Raw genomic sequence first — 25,304 nt, forward strand, 5'->3', positions numbered from 1 at the left:
GAGCGGGCGAGCTTCCTCTTTTCAGCACCCTTCGGGGCCCGTGATGGATGGCGAGGAAGGCGGGGCGCGAGGAGGAAGGGGGAAGGGAGCCAAGGTGGGAGTTGCTAAAAACACACACGCACATACCAAAATCCTAGAAATGGAACTTTTCCCCTTTTCTTGTTTTTTGGCGGCGGCATTAGCCAAAAGATCAGGCAAACATCCTTACAGAAGAGGAGACCGGAGATGATTTAGCAAAGGTATTACAGTACTGGGTTGGTTTGCTTCGAAAGTCCTCAGATATTGCTCTGAGACCGAAACTTTAAAATGACAGCTATCCATGAATCGGTGCTGTTTGTTCCAGCGCGGGCGATGGCGATGAGGGCAGCAGCAGAGATGCTTCCTCGACCCGTCTCCCCACTTCTCTGTTGCTGCCCTCGTCGCCTCCCAGGACCAACCCCCCCCCCCCGTTCCCGAGGTCTTAACTAAGTGGAGACCATCATTCGCCTTCTGCCGAAACCACTTTTCTTTCTTTTGCATCAAAAGAAAGCCGAACGCTCTTCTAACAAGATACGATCCTTACTCGGAAGTAAGTCCCCCTGAAGCCCGGGAGGCTCCCGAGAGAAAACATGCAGGGTTGAGATCGGGTCAGTTTTTTCAAGAAGGAAGAAGACCCTCCCTCCTCCCCAAGATGCTGCGATGCCATGCACACTTACCTGGGAACAATCCCCATTGCAAACAGTGGGACTTACTTCTGAGTAAGCAGGGCACCGGATTTGAACCCACCCTTAAAAGTTGGCTAAGATAGGAGAACATTGAACACTTAAAAGTTGGCTAAAATAGGATAACATTCCCCCCCCCTTGAGAAAAAAAAGAGAGGAAGGTGGGGGCAGGAAAGCAAAACTCCTGGAAACGGGAGGAAGCATCCCCAGCCAAAGAGAGAGAAAAGTTGTGGGGGGTTGGAGCGCATTCCTATAGTAACAGGAGCGGCGTGCTCAGTCCCAGCTGGTTGCTAAGAGGGTTAAAAACTGTATCCAAACAGCTTTTCTGGTTAGGCTGGGGAAGGTGGAGAGCGCGCGAGCGGGGGGGGGGGTGGAGAGCGCGAGGGGGGGTGGAGCGGGTGGAACCCTTGCCACATGGGCCGGCTCATTGGGCGGGAGCGGCGGAGAGACAAGGGTCTCCAGCAAATCAGCGGCTAATTGATTAAGGCGAGCTCGTTTGAATAGAGCTGGCCCTGTGCCAATCGCCTTTCAAAGAGCCCCCTGTATGATTAATCGCAATGCATTATTGATAATCACAATTATAGTAAGACACATGCGCGGTGCGCGGAGGATCGGGCAAGCGGGAGGAGGCGGGAGAGGGAGGGGAAGCGCCAGGAGGAGGAGGAGGAGGAGAAGGAGGGGGGCCAGGCTCGATTTCCGTAATTTTGAGAAGATTTTTTTTTAGTAATTTTTTATTCTGCCCCAGCTGATGTTTGCGCCAGCATGTCGCGGAGGAAACAGGCGAAGCCGCAGCACTTCCAAACCGACCCCGAGCTGGCCTCGAGATCTCAGCGCAATGGTGAGCTTTTTTTTTTAAAGGGGGTGAGCAGTTGCGTCCTGTTGGGGTGGCTTTTTTTTAAGGGAGGGGGGACCTTTTTTAAAAGAAAAAAAGGAAGAAATCGCTCTCGCTCGCTCTGTCCTGCGCGCGATTTCCCTCACTTCCGACCCATAGAACACTGATATTTGTCTATCTCTTTCTTGTTAAAGCGATTATGGATCCCCCCCCACAAACAATCGGAACAAACTTACCTTCGGGGTTAGAGACGGTGGAGAGAGAGAGAGAGGTTTAAAGAGAGAGTCAGAGAGAGACTTTGGAAGCAAGAGCCTGAAGTTGATCAGCTGGAGTTGTGACTTCTTGCGGATGGTTCGAGTCCTGGGTGGTTTCCTTCCTCCTCTCTTCCCGCCCCCCTCCTCAAGCCCCGTCGCTGCCCTCTGTGGATCTTTCCCTCGCTGGATCGTTTTCGATCTGGCAAGCGGAGACCGGATCTCTCTCAATTAGCCGCACCGCCCCCCTTCCCTGAACACGCACGCTGCCACTCGCACGTTGATCGGAAGCGGAGTTGGGGATTTCTCTTTCCCCACCTCCCCTTTGGGGAAAGATGCGCAGGACCTTGACGCCCCCCTTCTCTTTCAGGGGGTGCATCTCTGGGGGCCTGAATCTTAAAATAAAATAGTTTATCCAAAGATCTCTCTCCCCCCCCCCCATTTTTTATGGAGTCTTTTTTTCGGCTTCCCTTCCCAGCCTTGCCTGAGAGGGCTGCCCTGGAATATTGCAACTTTCCCCCCTCCTCTCTCCAACGTGAATTTTAGAGGAAGTTAAAAAAAAGGGGGGGGGGGTTTAATCCCACGTTTTCCAACAGCGGGGTAGGTGGCGGGGGGGGGGGGTTTGGCAGCGCCTCTTTCGCTCCCGGCTGGCCCCGATGGGTGAGTGAGAGCGAGATCGCCTTTTCCTGGCACCCGGCGCGATGCACTCCTTCCTCTTTCGTTTCCTTCATCCCCCTCTCCTCCTCGGCGTGCCCAGCTGGCCGGCTCAGCTTCTGCTCCGCCGGGCTCCACTCTCGCGTTGAATTTTCTTATCGTCGCGGCGGATCTGTGTTCGAGTTTGTCCCTTTTGGCTATGATTGCCTTTGGGGGGGAGGTGTATGCCAAAGGTTCTTCGGCGCGCACGGGAGACTTTGGCGATCGTGGGAAATTTCCATTTAAAGTGGTGCGCGCGCGTATCTCGGTATGTGGCGGCCTGCCTTTTAATGCTTTTGGTATTGATAATGCGGTGGGGGGGGTAGAGAGGGGCCCCCGTTTTTACCTGTGCCTGTGAAAACCGGGTGAGTTGCTGAATTTGGGGAAGGGGGCGGCGAAGAGGCCTGTCGCTGCGTGCATGGATCATCAGCAGAAAGTGGGGGCTTGTTGTAGAAAAGCCCCGAATCCAAGGGAAAGTTTTCTTTTCGATGGCAGGCTTGTCAGTTTCTCCTGCGGGCAGAGGAGGAGGAGGGCACAGCAACGTGTCTCTTGCTCCAAAGTTGTTTTGGGTTTTTTTTGTGGGGGTGGCGGCGTTTGGGGGTGCGATATGCTCGGATCGTCAGCAGGAGATACAAAGTTCTCCGTTTGTTTTTAGCAGAGGAAGGTGGGGGGCGAGAAGGCACTGTGGCAAACCTAAGAACGGAGAGCGTCCCTGCGCGACCCTCCGTTCCTCCTCCGCCGAAGAAGCAATGGAAGGGGGCCAGGATCGTTAGGGAAGGATGGCAAGAGAGAGGAGGATGTTTGTGGACGGAATACTTTTCCCAAGGAGGCTTACTCGGGAGTAAACCTTTCTTGAGTTCACGGCAGTTGTAGAAGTGCGAATTGGATTGTGGTAACTCTTATTTCGTGCGTGTGTGTTTTGGAAAAATCTTTCTCATCTCCAGTTTCTATACACAACAGATAACGCGCGTGAGTTTGTCAGTGGATTCAATGTCCGCATGTAAAGTATGCAAAATGCGTGGTTGCTTAACACTTTTTTCCGTGGGGAGGGCGGTTGAGAGAGGCTGTAAAAAGAGAGAAATTGGTGGTGGAGGAGGATGGCCTGCTCTGCCCAGCTCTTTTTCAGACGTGCAGTTAGGGTGGTACTTTCAAGGACAGTGGGCAGCCTGATAAAAGCTGACTCTAAAAACCTTCACAGAAGGATGGTGACCATGGTGTGTTTCCGATAATACAGATTGTATAGAAAGAATATATATATATATATATAGTGCGGGAGCTCTTCAATTTGATTTTTTTCCTCTTTGCAAGGAAACAGTCCTAATCTTCCTTTTAACAACTCTTCCTGCCCTCCCCCTCTTGCCTTCACACACATATACAAACACCCTGCACGTTTCCAGAGCAAATTTCTGTCTGTCTTAAGGGATTTGGCCAGGGGGGTGATCTGCAAGAGTCTGTGGGGAGTGAGTCACCAATAGAAGCTGTGCCTCTCCCACAGTCCCATTTAAACCCCCAGCTTAGTCATTAAAAGTAGCAGTCAACAGACAAGCCCCCTCTAGCCCCCGAACCTTTCAGCATCACCCAGATCAGGGCAGCCAGTGCGGAAGGCATGGAAGTTCTTTCATTTGTCCTTTTCATGCCAGCTTTATGCCACCACCCCACTTTTTTCCCTTTCTTTTTTAGTATTTCTCCCCGTTTCCATCAGCTACCATATCCTCATCCCTCATCCCCCCCCCCTTTTGTACTGAAGAGACCTTAGAAAAGTTCGGCAACAAATTGTGCCAAAGGAACTGCAAGCAAGTTTCTATTTCCCTGGAAAGAAAGTGTCCCTTTGTGGTTTTATTATAAGGCAACTTTTTGGCATCTTAAAACAAACAAACAAACAAAAATTCATGTCCTATCCTTTCTCAAATTCTTGACATGCGTTGGAATTCTTGTTAGAAAACTTCTTGACCTTCTTCTTTCGACTTTGGATGAGTTGATGTCCCTTCAGTTTATTATCTAAACTCTCTTCTCAGAAATCGGTCGGGCACATATATTTTGCAGCTTCATTTTTCTGCCACCAACTCCAGGTTGAAATTTCAAGAATACACTTTAGATCGCTCCTTTTTCTTTTTATCTTTATTTCTCGACAAGAGCTCCAAAAGAAGGAACTCTGTGGTCTTCAAGCTGGATCAGGGATAGGAATAAGCAAATTTATTATCTTTACTTTGTTGGGTGCAAGAGAGGGGACTGCTTGCCCCCCACAAAAATAAAAATTTCTACTACTCTTTGATAGGTCAAGGCATCTTCGATTTGTTAAGACCTAGCTAGCTACAATTCTCCACCCTCTATATTTTAGTCTCTGGATTCATTTTCTTTGTACGCCTCTTCCAAAACCACCCTGCTGCAGAGTTAGGGAGGAAATTCATCTTGGGGAGTTTTCATGCCTGTTGCTAACTTGATGTGCTTAAAATAACTAGATTTCATCAAAGCACAATGATACGAAGACAATACTGGTCCAGCTCTTTTTAGTCACTAGCTCACTTGAATTAACAAATGCAAGCCAGTTTTTCTCAACCCCCCCTTTTTTTTGCTAGTTCATTGTTCTTCGGGAAAGCATTTGTAAGAGTTAGCATTTCTAACAGCTATCTTAGTCTTTCTTCTTCTCCCCCCTCCCCTTCCTTACTGGTAATAGATTTAGGTTATGGCTCCCTTTACATGCTTGGACAATAAGTTTGACTAAGTTGCCTGGAGGCTATATTTTGTAATAGTGTTAACAGGATTGAGTGTTGTAATAATATTGGTATACAATGGTGCTGCTAAAGCCTTCAATACGGACAGTTTCCTTCACTATATGATCTATATTTTGATGCCCTAAAATTGTACACAGCCTTTCATATATGTATAAATATATATATATGCATGCAGAGACACACATACGCTCTTATCAAGCTGAGATTAGGCAGGGTAATTAAAAGCTCAGGAAAGCAGGGTGTTTTCTATCACTGTTAATCTAGACATAATTGCTGTGAAAACAAATTATATATCTTACAAATAAAATGTCATAGAATTGCCCATTTAGAGCTGGTTTCATTTTCTGGTTATTTCCCCACCCCCCTCTAGTAATCTGCTTTAGAATTCAGATTTCAGAAATTTCTCGACCTGCAGCTGTCTTCTTTTATTTATTTAAAGAAACACTTGCCCTTCTGTGGCCTAGTTTTTATCCATCTTTTCTTGAGAATTTTATACAGGTACCTTTTCTGACGCTTTGCTATTAAAACTTCTGCTGGCCTTTTCTCATTCTTTTCATTTGTGCTGCTCAAAAAATTAGGAACGGTTTTGGTGCTGTTAGGCGAAAAAAAATTCCCTAACAGTGGAAACGGTAGAGCAAACATCTGGAGTTCCAGACATAAATTGTATTCAACAAGTCATTGGCTGCTGTTGGGGAAAATATACAGCTGAAGAGTTGCTTCTTGAGATTTAGGGTTCTAATATTATCCTCATTTACCTGAGACTAAGCCTTTTTCAGATTCAGTTTAGCTTGTTTTTGAGGAGACATGTGTGGGATTGCACTGCTGTCTAAGGTTTCTAGAATACTTGCTACATTTAGAGTTGGCTGTATATTTCCCCCCCCCCCCATTAACCTTTTTCTTTTTTTAAAGAGGGTAATGGCCTAATCTTAACACAGAAGCAGTATTTCTGGAGCAGAGTTATTCAGTCTATTGCACAGACTGGGACAGAAGGATAATCCAGAGGATACAAGGTGCTAACAATTCCCTTTGGGCATGGGAAACACAAACTCTGGGATTCATAGTGAACTATTAACCTACCCTGACTATCTACACATTTGACATAATTATCCAAGTTATAATTAATTACATTTTCAATTAACACCATTGGAAATCAGGCTTGCTGAACAATGGTGTCTCTCTCTCTCCTCCCCCACCCTTTATTACAGGACAAGGCATTTCTTTTCAAAAGACCAAACTATTTTTGGACAATTATGTATGTACTTACATTTTAACAAAATAGAATATTTGAGACTAGTTCAGCACAGGCAGAAATGCTAAGAATAATTCATGAACGGCCCTCAATACTTTGATTCAGAAGTAAATCTTGTTTTAAATGAATGGCAATTGCTTTTGTACAGATGTGTTAAAGTTGCAGTTATACAATCAGTGTGAAACAATTTTGAGAGTCTGGGGTTGTGTTCGCGAAATATCGTCCTTTGCCCCTTTCCGAGCTGCATGTTTTGCGTCCTCAGAAACCTCATTTAACTTTTGTGCAATCACTTCCAAAAGTAGCTGTTTCAATAGATTTTCCTTTTCTTTTCTCCCCGTTTGACTCCTGATAAAGATCCTTTCCAGAAGGGTGGACTTCTTAGGTGTAGAAACATCCTTTTTGTTGATCACTGTGGCAAATCGTATCAGCTGGAGAAGGGAGGGGAGAGATGCAATAAATTGATAATAAGCTGGTGGAGGGTGATTGTGGGAAGAAACTTCCAGATAACCGCTGGTAAAGGCAACCTGAGAGAGGGCCCCAGTCAATGCCTCTTCTACCTTTTCCAAAAGTGGATAGTGATATCTCAGATATATATATTTTTTGGTCCTTTTTCTGGGGGGTGGGGGAGCCAAAAAGCCAGACTTGTCTCCCAGCAGTGGCTTTGCTCAGAGGGCTATTAGTTGGGGATGTTTGGCCAATCCGTGCTAGGGGGAAACCTCGAAGTGTTTGGATGTTTTAACCTTTGCCAGCCTCCTTCCAGTCAAAGGTGACAAAGTTCAGATCACAATATGCAGTTCAATATCTTGCCGGTGACCCCCAAATAGAGTCTTACCAGGCGCTTAGCAGGAAGCTGCTAGTTTATTTTAGCTTCACCTTATCAGCCTCGCTGCTTTTGCTAACTCTTATTCCCTTGTCACCCCCTTGGACGCCAGACCCCCAAAGAGGGGATTGACAGCCAGTTGCCACAGTGCCTTTGCCTCCCCCCCCCCACTCCAAACAACAGGGATTTGGTTTCTTGTTCCTTTGCCAATGTTTGCATAGCCAAAGTTTAGATATTGCTTCTCTCCCCCCCCCCCCATCTCTCTCCCCTTCTCTTTGGTTTCTCACTGGAACAATGAAACTGCTCTCAACTTTTTGGGAGAAACTGTTGCAGCAGGAACCCCACCTAGTGTTCATTTTGATTCAACCGTAGGAAAGAGTTCTTTTATTTTAAGTAGCTACGTAGGTAGGTCCGTCTCCCGGCTTTTAAAAATAGAAATGCTCTTAAACAGTGCAAATCAATTAACAATTGGGTTAATTGAAAGGCGCGTCTGTGTATTTGATCTCGGGTGGAAGAATCCTTTTCTGAGGGGTTTCAAAGGGATGGTAGCAATAGTTGTTTGCTAGTTGTTGTAGGGAAGGATGGAAACTGTTGGGGAGAGAGGGTATGTATTCTTAATATATTGCCCCTATAATGCCTCTACTAATGTTTGAATATAAATACAGCTGTGATTCCCCCCCCCCAAAGTTCATTTTTAAATTACATATGAGAAGGAAGAGACTACATTTGAACTTGATTTGCATATGTGTATCCTAACTTACCTATAAACTTTATTCTTGTAATGGAAATATCAATGTGAAGTTGTTCTGTGAATGTTGAGAAATGCATTCCAAAGAATATTTATTCATAAAGTGGAAAGGCCTTGTTCAATCTCATTGCTTTGCAGATAGACACTTAGAGCGAAAGGGGTTGCCTCTCTCCCAAGATTTGTGGAAGATGACTGAATGTTTGAATTTTTCTTCTGAAGTTTTTGCCTCAAAGCAGTTCAGAATTTCTCCCTTTGGAGAAAGCAATCAAGTTGGCATGAATAGTTAAGGTTAGCAGCAGAATTCTTGCAGTTTTTGTAGGAACCTATTGATCCTGCTCTTGATTGGTGGATGTAGGCCTTGGAAAGCAAAGTTCCCTGGGTGGCATTTTTCTTTTTCTGTTTTAAAAAATAGGCATCTGCTGTTGAAACGTCATTTTCTTATAAATACATCTTGATATAAATACATCTCTTTGAATTTTCCATTTCAAAAGTGCTGCCTGCAGATATATTATCATGCTTCTTTTTAACAAGATCTATAAAAGATTAAATCTTTCTGTCAGGTGATAGGCACAGTTGCTTTGGTTCATCATGTCGCCAATTACTCTGATTAAAAAGCCGTTAAGGAAACACTGCCTTAATTTTTGTTTCATTTCGGGGTTTCGTTTTTTTTGAAAAAGATATGACTTTAAAGAGTGGAAGCTGCTTTAAGCTGTAATGTATTTCAGTTTCTGAAATTTCTAAGCGTGTTGTTTTTAATGAACCTGAGAAGCAATTGTGAATTTAGGTTATTCCTGATTAGCATGTGAACATTTTCCCCTGTGTGTGCCAAACAGTGGTAAGAGGAGACAATGCCAGTGTCAGTTTTAGAATATTTAGCATGCACATATCAAATTTGTCGAGGAAAAAAATAATCGCTAGGTATTAACGCTGGGGAAATAAAGTTTCCTTAGCGTAAGTCTTTTGGTACAGGTTTTGTGAGAAAATCTCTTAGTTTTGTTTCTTCTTAACTGGCCCTTATGAGTGCAGTATAATATTACTTTATTTTTTAAAAAAGCAATGGGTACTTTAAATCCTGTAACTGGAACATGTTGTGCTGAGCATTGCAACTTAAGGTAGTGAAAGAATAGCGAGCGCTGCAGCTTGACATGGAGGACATGTGTTGCATTTTGTGTGCAGCGAAGTATCAGGCAGGTAAAATAACAGGGCCTTTGTAAACCAGGATTATAATAATCTACTGCAAGGGTGAAGAAAGGGAAATGGAACAGGTTTTAATTTTCAGTACAGGCGTGCTAAATATTTGAAGCAAATCCACTGTCATGTGTACAATTCATCAGTTGGTTTTCTGATTTCTCTCTTCTCTCCCCCCCCCCCCCCGGCAAGTTATTTAGTTTTGAATCTGTCATTATTTGTCTAAGCACAGCTGACCAAGCAAAACCATGTTTTAAAGTGGGCTTTATGTTTTGATAAATGTGATCTGGTTGAAAAGTATTTTCGACTGAATGTGGAGCTTAATAGAACATGCTGACATAATAGTTTTAATGCATTTTGTTGAAAATGTGTGAACAAACAGAATAGCTTTTGTTCCTTCATAATTGGCTGTAAAAGTAGATGGAAACATCACCATTACATATGGAAATGTGGAAGAGAGAAAGGAATAACATTTTCGGTCGGCTATATTCAGAATTGGATTCCCTGGTTTTAAAATAAGCATCTAAAATGGATGCCTCATTTGAAATTAGTTGTCAAAATACAATGCTCTAAATGGAATGTTTGTCACGATGGATCTATATATTTTATTCTGCACGAAACAGGGAAATAACTAAAGCAGTGTATGCAAATAGACTGCATTTAATATTTCACCTTACCTTTTTTTACGCCCATGAAGCGAAGTACCAAAATTGCAGCCTTAATATGCTAGGATGTGACAAGAGGCAGGGCAACCAAATATTATTATTTTAAAATGGATTGATAATTATCCTTTCCCAGTAAAAACTTTTGTAGAGGGGTATCAATTTTTTTTTAAAAAAAGAAAATAATGCAAAGACTGTATGGCATATTTGCTCCATAGTATATCTCGAAACGAGTTCATTTACTCTTCTGTATAAATGCAGAACTCTAAAGTATTTGCTGTTTAAGGAAACTGAGTGCAGTTCTTTTTCTCTCTCAGTGGGTCCAATGGCTGTGTAAACTTGGATCAGTTTTAACTTGTAAAAGCAAACCCTTCTTCACCCCCCTTTTTTCCCAGGAACTTTTAATGTTCGTTTTCTTCTGAGATTTAATTTGGAAGTCATGGAAACTACCTATTATCTGATTTTAGTGTTGCAGCAAAACAGGCAGGGAGGTAATCCTTGAATTAAACGAGCTCCCCCCACCCTTCCCTGGCTTTCTAAATTGACCACACACAATCTGTACAACCAAATTCTGTGTCCTCATGCTGAGAAAACAATAGGGAACCATCCTTTCTTTTGAATAAGATCAGCTAGTTTGAAGTCAGAGGCTTCTTCTTCTTCTTTTTGTAACGATTAATTTACAAATGGATCTCAGCGATAAGAAAAGGGAGCAACCAGTGATAACAAACATGAAATGAAAGGGGGTTCTTCTAATGAAAGGTTCCGAGTTATCTGCTAAACAATTGACAAGAGTTAAAAGCAAATAGTTTTGATATGCACTCAGACAAGGGAGATTGCAGAGGGTTATCAACCTTAACAACCCAGATTGATTTCTTATTGTATAGAAACATTTTCTCTTAACAGCTCATCTTCTCTCTCCCCCCCCCCCCTTTGATGGTTTCTCTCCCCCCCCCTTTCCCAGAAATGTAAAGTTTTTAATGCTGCTTTTATAGATATGAGGTCATACTCTGATCTAATCTCCATGGTTGTAAAGTACAATGACTGCAGGCAGTTGTGGGATCTTGTATACTCACAATGGGGTTACCCAGAGATTTACACTGGTACCACTGAGGTTAGAACTGGCATCATAAAAGGCAACTTAACACCCCGATCCTAAGCACATTTAGTTGGATGTAAGTCCTAAGCGTTCTTATGAAGAAGTCGCCACATTGAATTCAGTGGGGCTTACTTTGGAGTAAGCGTGGAAATCTGTGCTGGGGACCTGCAGTTCTGGATGAAGCAATTGACTAGCAAATTAAAAAATGCATAACATGTTGAGGGCGACTTAGGGGCTTGTGGAGCTATATAGCAGAGTGGAAAGGACTCTGCGGTCTTCAAGTAAGCATCATAAGTAGGATTAGGCAACAAATGCTTGATTGTGAAAATATGAATATTATTCTTTGACAAGGGATTTCTCATTTTTTCCCCTCCATTTTATGTGTAACAAAGGCTTTAGATGCTGTGGGGTGAACTTTGGAAGGGAAAACCAATGCTTTGTAGGAGGATCAGAGTTAGCTCTGAGTTATGCAGGAATGGGAAAGCTAGCTTGTTTGTTTGTTTCTCGTTCATGTCAACCTGAAGCTTGGGCGATATGTGCTCCCCCCCTCACCCCTTCTCTCCCCCCGCCCCATTCTTTCTTGTCAGCAACTGATTGGGACCTTGAACGACTACAAATTAGTTTAGTGACGGGGTGACTGTCACTGATATCTTTGAATCGGTTGAGGATGAACAAGGTTGATGGGGAGCTTGAGAGTCTAATGAGTCCTTCAAATGCTTGATTTGCCACTCGGTGGACAACTAGGCAATAAGCAGTATGAAACATTGGAAATCAATACCTTGCTATGGAATTTCATTATGCCCCAATGTCTTTGGTTCATACTATTTTATCTTTTGATGGATTATCTGGAGGAAATGATCATCTGAGACACAGGTAGCCATAAAAAGCACCCCTTGTACAGTCTTAAAAATCAGTCATGGGCAACCTCTGTGAAGTCACAATATTGATTTTTTTCCCACATGTATGGCCAGTCTTAGTCTGTCTTGGTAGTGGGAGAAAGTGGCAGATCTCACCAAAACGTCTTGGAGGGAGAAAGAAAGATGCAATGCAAGGCCTACAGGTTTCTTCTCTGGTGCTTGAAGCCATGCACTGTTGCTAGGAAGCGATATTTACAGGCTAGGGAAGCGGGACACACAATCCCTAGATGGAAATTTGCATGCTCTTTCGGTAGCTTCCAACACCCCAATTCTGGCACCAGTACTGACTGCCTGAACCTCCCACCTTCCTTTGCAGACCAAGTTAAGGCTGTTATGTGCATGCTGTGTGCAATATTCCTTTACTCTACAGTAGCCTGACCTGATAACATAAAAACAAGGCTAACAATGGAGGGAAAATAGAACGAATCAACAATACGTTGCGCTGAATACAAACATAATCAACCACAACATGCAAAATGGTGCCTGTTGCATTTTTTGCCCCATCTCATCCAGAATTTTAATTTCTAGGGATCATCTAGAAGGGGCCTGAGAGTTTAAGCCAAATGCAGTCTACAAGCTGCTCTCTAGATGGACTGCAACTCCTATAATCTCTGACTATTGACCATGACAACTGGGACTGATCGGAGTTGTAGCTCAAAATATTTGGAAGGTGCCACATTGGCTACCCCTGCTTTAAGACCATGTGGCTGCACATTGACTTTTTTAAAGTCACTCACGAAATAGGGAAAGTAACTTATTTATCATGGACAGGTACCAGAAATATCAGGGAGATCTTGGGGACACAAGCAAAGAGTCTAGGAAAGTGAAGGGGTGGTTGAAGACTAAGCAGGAAACCTTTTTGAGATAGGTGCGCTCTAGCAAATCTTAACATTGCCTATCCTACAGACCAGATTTGTGTTTCTGCTCAGTTGCTAATCTTGCTCTTTTTCTTACCCCCCTCCCTTTGCCTTGATGTTTTAGGAGACACGCAGAAGGGTCAAACAAATCGAACCACCAAGGCGAAGGATGCCCACGTCTGTGGCAGATGCTGTGCTGAGTTCTTTGAACTATCGGATCTCCTGCAACACAAGAAGAACTGTAGTAAAAATCAATTAGTTTTAATTGTGAATGAAAATCCTGTTTCTCCTTCTGAAGCCTGCCCTCCCAGCTCCCCTACTGATAATCCTGACGAGCAGAGGAATGACATAGTTAATAACATGGATCAAGTAGACCGCAGCAGCCATCCTGAGCATAACAACAAACTTGACAAAGAAGAATCCATGGACGTGGAGGCTTCTGGCGTTAGTAACGGCACTAGCGGCAGTTCCCAGAGCGCCAGCGATAGCGTTGTGAGTGGTAACTGCTCCACCATGGGTACCTCAGCTATCACAACCTCTCTACCTCAAATAGGGGACCTGACAACGCTAGGCAACTTCTCAGTCATCAACAGCAACGTCATCATTGAAAACCTTCAGAGCACGAAAGTGGCGGTCGCCCAGTTCTCGCAGGAAGCGCGGTGCAATGGCGCCTCGGCTGGCAAGCTGGCCATCCCTTCCCTCATGGAGCAACTGTTGGCATTGCAGCAGCAACAGATCCACCAGTTGCAGCTGATTGAACAAATTCGTCACCAAATATTATTGCTGGCTTCGCAGAACGTGGACCTGCCAACGTCTCCCAGCCCCTCTCAGAGCACGTTACGAACATCTGCCAACCCCTTGTCCACGTTAAGTTCCCATTTATCCCAGCAGCTGGCTGCGGCGGCTGGGTTGGCACAAAGCCTAGCTAGCCAGTCTGCCAGCATCAGTGGTGTGAAGCAACTGCCCCCTATACAGCTACCTCAGAGCAATCCTGGCAACCCGGCAATTCCATCCAGTAGCGGCTCATCTCCAAATATTAACCTGTCTGCAGTGGCAATTATGGCGCCATCCTCTGACAAAGGGGCTACAAATGCTGGTGGCCCACAGCTTGGCAGCCCGCCAGTGACGGCGGCGTCCTCACCAGCTTTTGCAATAAGCAGTTTATTAAGCCCTGTATCGAACCCTCTTCTACCTCAACCCACCCCTAGCAACTCTGTGTTCCCCAATCCTTTGTCCGGTCTTGGAACGCCTGCAGAGGATTTGAGCTCCTTGGCTGCCCTGGCCCAGCAAAGGAAAAGCAAGCCCCCCAGCCTGGCCACCTTCGAAGCGAAAAGTGCTTCAGACGAAGCCTTCTTCAAGCATAAATGCAGGTTCTGTGCGAAAGTGTTTGGGAGCGACAGTGCCTTGCAGATCCATTTGCGTTCTCACACCGGGGAGAGGCCGTTCAAATGCAACATCTGTGGAAACCGGTTTTCCACCAAGGGGAACTTAAAAGTCCACTTTCAGCGTCATAAAGAAAAATACCCTCACATTCAAATGAACCCGTACCCAGTGCCAGAGCATTTAGACAACATTCCCACAAGCACAGGTATCCCGTATGGAATGTCAATACCGCCCGAGAAGCCTGTAACAAGCTGGCTGGACAGCAAGCCAGTGTTATCCACTTTGACGACATCAGTTGGCTTACCGCTTCCTCCCACAATTCCGAGCTTGACCCCTTTTATCAAAACAGAGGAGACTCAGCCTATTCCCATCACTCACCCTTCATCTAGTCCTCCATGTTCTGTGAAAAGCGACTCTGGCTCCATTGATCCTGCTGGGAAAAACTCCAACGGGCATTTAGTTGAAGGGGAGGCGGGCCCCTTGCTCTCCTCCAATGACAAGCCAGAGGAAAGCACCCAGATGCCCAGCGCCTCTGCTAGTCTTAACAGTTCCGTAACCTCGCCGGCAGCAGATTCAGGTTCCATCAATGTGGTCACTTTCACCAATCCACTGATGCCTCTCATGTCGGAGCAATTTAAGGCCAAGTTTCCATTTGGGGGGCTGCTGGACGCAACGCCGACCTCTGAGACCTCCAAACTGCAGCAGCTAGTGGAAAATATTGACAAAAAGGCAACCGATCCCAATGAGTGTGTCATTTGCCACCGAGTTCTTAGTTGCCAGAGTGCTTTGAAAATGCACTATCGCACACATACTGGTGAAAGGCCCTTTAAGTGCAAAATCTGTGGCCGCGCCTTTACGACAAAAGGAAATCTCAAGACCCATTACAGTGTTCACCGTGCCATGCCCCCGCTGAGAGTGCAACACTCCTGCCCAATCTGCCAGAAAAAGTTCACCAATGCCGTTGTGCTACAGCAGCACATCCGGATGCACATGGGCGGACAGATACCCAACACACCTGTGACAGAAAACTATCCCGAGTCGATGGAATCTGACACGGGGTCTTTTGATGAGAAGAACTTTGATGATCTGGATAACTTTTCTGATGAAAACATGGAAGACTGTCCCGACAGCAGCATACCAGATACCCCGAAATCCATTGATGCATCTCAAGATAGCTTATCATCTTCCCCATTGCCACTGGAAATGTCAAGTATTGCTGCTTTAGAAAATCAGATGAAGATGATCAATGCGGGGCTTGCTGAGCAGCTTCAAGCAAGCTTAAAATCTGTTGAGAATGGGTCGGTGGAAGGGGACATCATGACGAATGATTCGTCATCCATTGGTGGCGATATGGAAAGCCAAAGTGCTGGGAGTCCTGCTATTTCAGAGTCTACCTCTTCCATGCAGGCCTTGTCCCCTTCCAACAGCACGGCTGAGTACCACAAGTCGCCGTGCATCGAAGAGAAACCACCAAAAATGTTACCGAACGATTTTGCCAACGGTTGGCCTCCAGCCCTTGCAAACGGTGGTGCTTTGGATTTGACGTCTGGCAACCCCGAGAAAATGATTAAGGAAGAGTCCTTGAGCATGCTGTTTCCTTTCCGAGACAGAGGCAAGCTGAAGAACACGGCCTGCGACATTTGTGGCAAAACGTTTGCATGTCAGAGTGCCTTGGACATTCATTACAGAAGTCATACCAAAGAGAGACCATTTATTTGCACAGTTTGCAATCGTGGCTTTTCCACAAAGGGTAATTTGAAGCAGCATATGTTGACACATCAAATGCGAGATCTACCATCACAGCTGTTTGAACCCAATTCAACCCTTGGCCCCAATCAGAACTCTTCGTCAGTGATGCCCGCTAACTCGCTCTCGTCTCTGATAAAGACGGAGGTTAACGGTTTTGTACACAGCGCTCCTCAGGACAGCAAAGAGATGTCGCCTGCCCTGGTTCCTTCGGGGCCTCTGCCACCTTCAGCTACATCGCCAGTCTTGCTTCCGGCTCTCCCCAGAAGAACGCCGAAGCAGCACTACTGCAACACGTGTGGGAAAACCTTCTCGTCCTCCAGCGCTTTGCAGATCCACGAAAGGACTCACACCGGAGAGAAGCCTTTTGCCTGCACTATATGTGGAAGAGCTTTCACAACAAAAGGCAATCTTAAGGTACCTCCCTCCCCACCTCTATATTCATAATATTCTGTCTTGCTTTTGGCATCAAGTTGCACTTGACATATTTGTGCCTGGTTTGTGCATAACCATGGTTTATTCAACAAACCACAAGTTTTCCCACAGATGATCAAAACAAGCCACCTCTTGTTTGTTTTCCAACTGCTCACTTATTCCTTTGTAGTTTGGTTGAGTGTCTTGGGTAGGGTGGTCAAACAAACCATGGTTAAGGAAAGGGTGCTGGGTTAGCACAGTAAGGCCAAGCAACAGTTAAAAGAAACCAAAGTTTGTAAGCCACCCATAAGTCATGGCTTCAGATTCAGGTTTGTTGGCAGGAAACAAATCAAACTGAACATGCTGGGCAGGGTTCACACATGACACTACACCATGGTTTAATAAATTATGGTCTAGCATTATGTGTAAACTGGGCATTTGCATTTCATGCTGTGCATCCTGTCTTTTGTCTGCAGTCTCCAGGAGAGCGCCACATTTTTTACATGGCAAGCCTAAACCCTTCCTGTACACTGATACTCCCATGTAAATTGTGAATGGAATACACTCATTTTCACATGTATGGAAACCTGGGCCAGATTGTGTTTTGTAGCAAGTGTTCTTAGATGGACCTCTTCAATCCTTTTATGGTTCTGTGATGTGCATACCCAGCAATGGTGCTTGCTGCATGCAATGGAGGGGCATTGCCCTCAGATTACTGATACCTGATGGCAAATATAAAGGAGCAGGAAGCTCTGTTTTGGGGACTGATGCTAAGGCAAAAGCTGTGTGGGGTCAATATGTGTGTATGACTATACCATGTGTTGCCCCATCTACTTATAAAGAGAAGGATTGGTTTGCTTTCCCCAGGACTTTCAATTATGATTTTTGGGAAATGGGAAAGGGAGGGGGAAAGCTTCTGCTTCTGCTGAAACTCCAGGTTAGAAAAGTAATCTGGGTATTGGTTCCATCAGTCAGAAGATAAGGCTCCCAGACCTTAATATCCTTCATCCCTACTGTTTTTGGATATGGTATCAATGGTGTCAGGTGCCTGATGGGGCAGAAGGCAGGGAGCCCAACAGGATATGGTGCCAGAGCTGATGACTGGCAGAGCCAAGGAATTCTAGTTTTGTCCTCGTCTTCCTCCCTGTTGAGTTTTGTAAGGGCAACACTCAGATTAAAGAGTAGGAAGTTGACAGACAGTGTCCCAGATTGGCCTAGTGGACCAGCCTCCACTATGCTATTTATTTCTTTTAAAATATTTATAGGTTGCCGTTCCAGATGAAGACCACTCAAAGTAGCACACAACAGTATTCTGCACAGTGAATTTCTTAATCTTTTTCCTCATTTGCCAAAAATGTTTATTTTTTTTCTCATAACCCAACTTATTCTCCTACATTACCCATGGGAGTGTACCAGTGTTAGAAACTAAGATATATAATCTAATCACCAAATGGCACCTTAAACCTAGGTTACAGTCACCACAATGAATTGTCTAGGTGTCATTCCCCCCACCCCAATTGATTTTTTAAAATCACCATTATTATTTCATTTCATTTGGTTACCTATTTATATTTCATAGAACAAATCCCAATGTGGTTTACAACACACTAAAACATCAGATAAAACAATCCAGAAAACAAATACAAGCTTCAAGGAAAATCTTTCAAATCCTTCTCTTAGTGACATTTTGCTTTCCCCAGTCACCAACCTGGTATCCAGTGATCTCCACATGGTCGCAATTGCACCCACCAAACACACCTGGTGCCTGGCTAGTTTCTAACACTGGAGTGTGCATGTGGCTTCTAAGTCATCACCTATCCAGGCACTAATCACCTTAGCTTTAGCAAGATGATGGTTTCCTGTGCATCCACCTCAGGCTGCACCCAGAAAAGTATTCTCAGTTCCTGGCCAATTATTTCCATGCATAACAGCTAGAAGCATATTTGCATACATCTGTGTTAATCTAATCACTGTTTTGTGTTTTCAAACTTCACCCCCCCTTCTTTTTGGTGAATACAGAATTTTATAGACTCCCCAATTAAAGACAGTCAGAAAGTGTACTTTGTATATATACTCAGAACAGCAAAAGAATCCTCTCGTTACAGTTAAATTACTCTTTCCGTAATGTTAAAGCAGAGCACCACGAAGTCCTAAATATGAGCAAGATCCTAGCTATAATTGCAAATCTAGCTGATGTTTCTTACTGGCATGTGTTGAAAAAGCAAATGTGCTTCATTTATATAACCAGTGCTTTTTTTCTTAAAAAATAAATGTTTAGGGGTACTCCCATTTTCCTACTCATATTGAAATACTGCCCCTCAGTGAGGCCAAACTTAAATTCACAAAATGTTTAGGGGTATGCATCCCCCCCCCCTAAAAAAGGACTGTATATTACACTGGTGTAGCACTTTCAAATGCACATCTCCCCTCCACCCCCTGCTGATGGTCTTTTCCTCTAGAGATTTTTTGCAGAGGCGATACAAGATGAATAACTACTTTCAGGGCATCCGGCCTGCACATGTTAAGCTCTCCAATGAGCAATTAGTGGAGGATTCTTTCAACCAGTTTAACTGGACATTTATAGGGGAAAGGGGTGTCTAATAAAGTAGTTGGCATTGTGATGGCAGTGGGTGGCGAAAATAGATCGAACTGTGCATGGCCATGCTAAACAAAACACATTTAATAAAAGCGAGGGGTTGTAAAGTCCATCTTGTAGGCAGGAGAAACTTAGGCTGTTAGTTGAACCAGATGAGCTGTCGTTGGTTATTGATTAAAAAGAGGAATTTTAACCTTTTAGCCTTTCGCATGGCCTTCTAGAATGGGAATGGTCAATGTCTGTATTCTAGGAGGGGGGTACACACACACATTGCTACTCAGGCAATGGTCAGAGGAATGAAAGTGCATATTGCAGCATAAAGGGCTCCCCTGCAAAGTGGTTAAGCTCCACAGTAGTGGTGCTCTGTTCTGGTATCAGAACCCAGGCCTAGCATGCCCAGCAAACAGGTACTTCAACGGTTCTCTTGCCTCTGAAATCCCAAAGAATGATGTCTCATTAAAGGTGTGAACTAGCTCTATTTTTGCACAACTTTCAATGTTGTTTCCCCAACCCCCTTCCTTGGCAAGTGCAAAGCGTAGGCGGGCCGTTTGAACCTTCCTCTTGGTGTTTGCTTGCTGCCTCTTTTACCTTCCCACCTTTATTCAGTCACAGAACTTGAGGGAAGTTTGGCAGAGTTCCTACATGGTCCAGACACCAACCAGAGCCAATCCTACTTAGCTTCAACAAGGTGCCTGTGTTATACGTCCTCAAACTAGGCTGAGGGAAAACTTAGGTGCCATAGACTGCCTGCAGCCTGCCAGCTGACCATCTATCTGCTATAGATCTGGGTGGGGAATCTCAGACCCAAGGCCCAAATATGCCCTGCCACAGGACACCCTCCTTCAGTCATATCCCTCCTTCTCAAGCCATAACCTTCACCAGCATTGCTTGATACCACCTTTAGGGGTTGTATTTGCTTGGCTAGAATGTATCCTTCCTCTCTGATGATGCCTCTCACTTGCCTGGATTGAGGACCAAGAGAGAGAGAGGTGTGTGTAGAAACTTACCCACTTTGCACAACTGTGCATATATTTCTATATATCTCCACCTACTTTGGTCTCTGGCTTGTGGCCCCTGGACAGTTGCCTAGAAGGGAATGTGGCCCATGGGCTCAAAAGCTATTCCCCACCCCTTCTGTAGACAGCAAGAACCAACAGTGGAGATGCAGTATTTTCAGGTATTTTTGACCACCGTGAAAATAACGCCTGCTGCTGCTAACCAGTCTCTCTTTCAGGTTCACATGGGGACGCACATGTGGAACAGCACACCTGCCCGGCGAGGCAGACGGCTTTCTGTGGATGGCCCCATGACTTTTCTCGGAAGCAACCCTGTAAAGTTCCCAGACATCTTTCCAAAAGAGTTGGCTGTGAGGTCGGGAAATGGAGACCCGTCCAGCTTCTGGAATCAGTACGCCGCGGCTCTCTCTAACGGCTTGGCGATGAAGACGAATGAGATCTCGGTCATTCAGAATGGTGGCATCCCTCCAATTCCTGGGAGCCTGGGCAATGGGAGCAGCTCCCCGATTAGTGGCTTGACGGGCAGTCTGGAGAAGCTCCAGAACTCGGAACCTAACGCGCCTCTAGCTGGTCTGGAGAAAATGGCAGGCAGCGAGAATGGGACTAATTTCCGCTTCACGCGCTTTGTGGAAGACGGCAAAGAGATTGTAACCAATTAGGACACGTGTTACGAACATTCCGGCAGATATTGCAACCTAAGGTTGTGCAGGTTTTTGTTTTCTTTGGAAGTTGGGGGGTGGGGGCGAATTGACAAAGTGACATTAAAAAAAAGACATTCTTTTGTACCCTGTTCGACATCTAGAGTTCTAAAAACAGCTTATTTATTAGTGATATAACTTTTTTTTTATTTTGCTTTGCAAACACATGCAAGCATTAACTTTGGTCTTCTGTATTTTGAACTAAATACTAATTGACTAGAGTGCTGTAACATTTATGGCAATGCAAGTCTGTTCAGCTAGGTGGTCTCGTTCTGGCATTTAACTTATTTTCTATATCCAGTTTAACATGAACTTTTTGTGGAGGTGACACAGTGCCTCCGTAATCCATTTCTCCCACCCACCCATCACCCCTCCCCCTTGTAACAAAAAGTCTGTATATGTGTATACTTCGATCCCGATGGGAAAAAGAGATTTATCGGCAAATACGTTGTTTAATTCTCCAAACAGATTTGCGCACAGGATTTGAAAATGGACAATATAAAATTCAACTATATGCATCCTCCACAACAGGCTCGATTTGTTTTTTGGGTTTTGAAATTTTTATTCTAAATTTAAAACAGCTTTTTTTTTGGTGGGGAGGGTGTGTGCGTTAAGACTTAACTTTCTCCCTCCTTTTTGAATTGTGCTTGAGGTTTTTGGTTTGTTTGTTTTTTTTACTGAAGTTGTCTTAGATGTTAATAAGTTTCTGTACAGTAAACAAGCAAGCAGATGATTAGAGGAGGTCCAAAAATGTTTTTGGTAGTTTGAAACATTTTGCCTTGTAGGTATATTCACATAGAGGGAGAGAGAGAGAATAGGGTGGAAAGTGCTGGACATTGTGCTGCTATAAAAAGCATCTTGATCAACCTTCCATGGACAAATTCAGATGCTCCTGTATATACGATGAGAAATCTCGAGTTCATTAAAATGTACATATGTTCCCCGTGAGCTCAAACCCAACTTCTTGACTGAGAGAACAAGAATAGTGTTTGTTTTATTTTGTATTAGGTCTGGAGGGTGAGTGGGAAGAATCCTTTGGACTGTTACATGCACTTTCTTGGATAACTGAAAGGAAATAGGTCCAGTTTCTTCTAACATTTAATACTTAACTAACAGCAGAGATACTGTAATTTTACGCGAGTAATCAAATACATTTTTTTCCCCAACAGATGACGTTGGTAATTTTCTCTGTGTTTGTGTTTAAAAGAGAGGGGCTTTTCTTCCAGAACGGCTCTGGATGTGGCCCTTTGAGTTGTATGTTCCTTTTAAGAAAATAAGGGGATGTGGTATATGACATTACACACAGAGGTGTACGTGCAAGTATACTACCCGCCCCCCCAAAAAAACCCTTCATGGCCAATGTTCAGGAAGGAAGATGGGAGTTGTAGTCTGAGACATGACTCACTTAAGTCTGTTAATTTCTGTCAGTCTAGTGAATTTGGTTGGTTAGAACCCACCTTTTTCTATTTATCTCTAATCCCATTCTGGGACTGGCTTCTCCATTTTCTTCTCCTTCAATCCATCCTTCCCTTGTCTCTCTCTCCTTCCAGTTAATTCTCTTCCTTCCCTTCCACTTGTGTAGATCTTCCCTCCATCGCCTTTCTTGTCTCCTCTCCCTTTTCCCCTTTCCTCCCCTTCAGCTTGGTAAGCTGCAACCACCCTCTCCAGCTCCCACCTATTTGACCAATATATCGGAAGCTGTGATGGCTGGCGTTGGCCCACCCAAAAGCCATGCAGGTGGGACCACAAAACTGAGTTCCATCTGAAAGTAAGGGAAGGCTCCCTAGCTGTCCCCAGTCCTCAATGAGAAAAACACTGCTCTTGAGTAGGCTTGTAAATGACTACTTGTGGCTAGTCAGAATTTCCTTCAGGACAACCAAAGTTGATTGGATTGTTTTTCACCTGGGCAGTCAATCTGCTACCAATGACCAAAGCAGGCATTGTGCTGAAAGGGCTACTAACTTGAATAGACATTTTTACAAGGCTTCTCTAGAGCAGAAAGGAGTTTGGAATTTTCCATAGAGTATACAAGAACTTTAACGGTTTCATAGCCTACCTAAGAATACAAACATTGATGTATTTGATGGATGTTTGAATGGCCTCAATAGGGATGGGTGATATATAATCTAAAACCAGTCTGAAGTCCATATTGTGATACCGGTTTTGTAATTTTTGACCTGGCAATATATTGCGAATCATGATGTATGTTAGGGCTGAGCGATGTCTTTCAACATTGTGATATATCACCAGCTAAACATCACAATATACCAATATATCATGATGTCTGAAATAAGGATGTAATTATGCAGAGGTAAATGGGGTAATGTCCTGGAAACTGCTACTACTAGGGATCTAAAGCTGATACATTATTACTTACCTTTAACATATCGTTACAACTGTTATTTTATAGAACAGAGCAACAGGGACAGAAGGAATCACGAGAGAAGCAATGACTGGCTTCACGGCTATTTCCACTTCACACTTTTTTTTAACATAGCACACACAAGCATCATGATTTGCAATATATCGCAATGTTGAATATTATGAAGCAGTTACCACAATGTGAACGTCAAACCGATTTTGGACATTGCCCACCCCTAGTACGTGTGTGTATGTGCGCTATGCAAAAATCACAATGCAGGAAAAAACCATGAAGCCAGCCAATGGCTCTACATAGCTCCATCCTTATTTCAGACATTGTGATATATTGGTATATCGTGGTATTTAGATGGTGATATATCATGATGCTGAAAACCAGATATCTCCCAGCCCTTGTCCTCAGATATTGTATATCGGGATCTTCATGGAGGATAAGGCTATCAAGGGCTACTAGCCATAATGGCTAAATTCTACTTGCACTATTGGAGGCGGGGTGCTTCTGTATTTCAGTTGCTGAGGATCACAGATTGAGAGAATGCTTCTGTGCTCTGGTCCTATTTGCAGTCTTCCCAGCAGTATCAGGTTGGCCACTGTGTGAACAGAATACTGGACTAGATAGATGGGCCTTTGGCCTGATCTAGCAAGGCTCTTCTTATGTACACTATTTGATTAAATTACCTTTTTTACAAGCTTGCTAAGAGGCTAGTAAGTTTAAGTTTCTATGCTGGGCACAGAGAAGTGCACTTTTCTATGTAGCCAGCATAAAAATGCAGGGCACCAGCCTCCTTGCTTTGTGAAAAAAGAAAAAATGCAGACTAGTAACAATGCTTGTTTTAATGTGGAATTCAACATGTTTCTTTTATTTATTTATTTTAAATGTAATGTTTTCATGGGCATTAACTATTCTAATGAGAGTTATTTTGAAGTTGGAAGTTGGGGAGAATGATTGGATAATGCTGATATTTCAAAGTGCCGATTGCATAGGACAGCTTCCTTGCTTTTTATATATATATTAAGTTTTCTGTTTTGTTACATATCAAAAATCAGAATAATCCATAACTTAAAGCATTGCTTAAATAAAGCATCAACTTCCTTCCCTCCCTCTGACAGACTTCCACACACCATTACCAATTTCTTCACTTTTTTACCCTATATCAATCTTTTAGCAATCACCTTCTTCTATGTAAATCAGCTCCTTAAGTTCCTATTACCAAACATTTCAACTCAAACCTACAAACGTTTTCCACTGTTTACAATTTTCTTTCATATAAAGTAAAAAATTTGCCCCAGTCTTTTTGGAACAGTTCATCTCGCCGATTCCGAATCTTTCCCGTCAGCTTAGCCAACTCTGCATATTCAACCATCTTTACTTGCCAATCTTCTAATGTGGGGAGTTCTTGCTGCTTCCATTTCTGGGCCAGGAGTATGGATCTGTAATTCCAGTGCACCTGCTTTGAAAAATGCTTTGCAGGGTGAGGAAAACTAATATTGGGAACAGCTCCCAACATCCCATCATGATCATTGGCCATGCTAGCTGAGGCTGGTGGGAGTTGTAGTTCAGCAACTTTGGGAGGCTGGGCCAGATTAGGACCTTGAGAGATCCTCAGCATTAAAAAGATTATGGTGCCCCCCCCCATGTAATTCAAAATAAGAACAACACTAACCCATGAAATATTTCTTTTTTTAAAGTGACGCAAAACTTGAATGTATACTGAAATGTACATGTGTGTCTTGAGCAACACATGACAGGATCTGATTTCCTTGTGGTATTTCAATTTATATTATTAGTCTGAGTGCACCCCTTGGTTTAAGTGAAGATAAGTAAAGAACAGAGAACAGCAAAATGGAGAAGAGTGTGGAGAGCGTAAGAAAGTCTAAATTCTGTTTTGCCCCATGATGATAGCTTGAAGTTTTTGGTTTTTGAAATATTGAATTCTTTCAAAAATGTCTCTCTTTTTTTAGTGCTCCTGCACTGCTGTGCCCTAAGCTAGGGCTGCCATACACCTGCAATTTCCCAGACATACCCAGGATTCATCCGTTGAAAATAGCGTCCGGGCAGAATTTCCAAAAATCGGTTAAAATTTCCAGGAAAATCTGGGTGTACGGCAGCCCATATGGGAAGTGTTGATTTTCCAGCAAATTTCCTAAAAAATAGCTCAAACACACACACACACGAGATTTTGAAGGGGGGGGGGAATGCTTTACAACTTTTGTGTCCTGATATTCACTTTTTGAAATATGGCAACCCTACCCTAAGCATATGCTTAGTTCAGCACTGTCAGCAGGGCAAAGATTCTCCACATCTGATATTGGCTGTGTTGCCTAC

At 43.9% G+C, this 25,304-nt stretch overlaps 1 protein-coding gene across 5 annotated transcripts; it reads left to right on the forward strand.

Moving 5' to 3' along the window:
* SALL1 (spalt like transcription factor 1) lies at positions 1–21,762 on the forward strand. Of its 5 annotated transcripts, none has more exons than XM_077931536.1 (4): positions 1–239; positions 1,447–1,539; positions 12,871–16,292; positions 20,108–21,762. In XM_077931536.1, the coding sequence occupies exons 2-4, from the start codon at positions 1,464–1,466 to the stop codon at positions 20,558–20,560; spliced, it is 3,951 nt and encodes a 1,316-aa protein (XP_077787662.1). In that variant the 5' UTR covers positions 1–239; positions 1,447–1,463; the 3' UTR covers positions 20,561–21,762. The 5 variants fall into 5 exon arrangements, with proteins under 5 accessions (XP_077787662.1, XP_077787661.1, XP_028595985.2 ...); XM_077931535.1 differs by lacking the exon at positions 1–239 and adding an exon at positions 1,138–1,284; XM_028740152.2 differs by lacking the exon at positions 1–239 and having other exon boundaries at positions 1,353–1,539; positions 20,120–21,762.
* Positions 21,763–25,304: the final 3,542 nt, after the last annotated feature.

The sequence above is a fragment of the Podarcis muralis genome, chromosome 7 (genome assembly GCF_964188315.1).
Source record: "Podarcis muralis chromosome 7, rPodMur119.hap1.1, whole genome shotgun sequence".
Lineage (NCBI taxonomy): Eukaryota > Metazoa > Chordata > Lepidosauria > Squamata > Lacertidae > Podarcis > Podarcis muralis.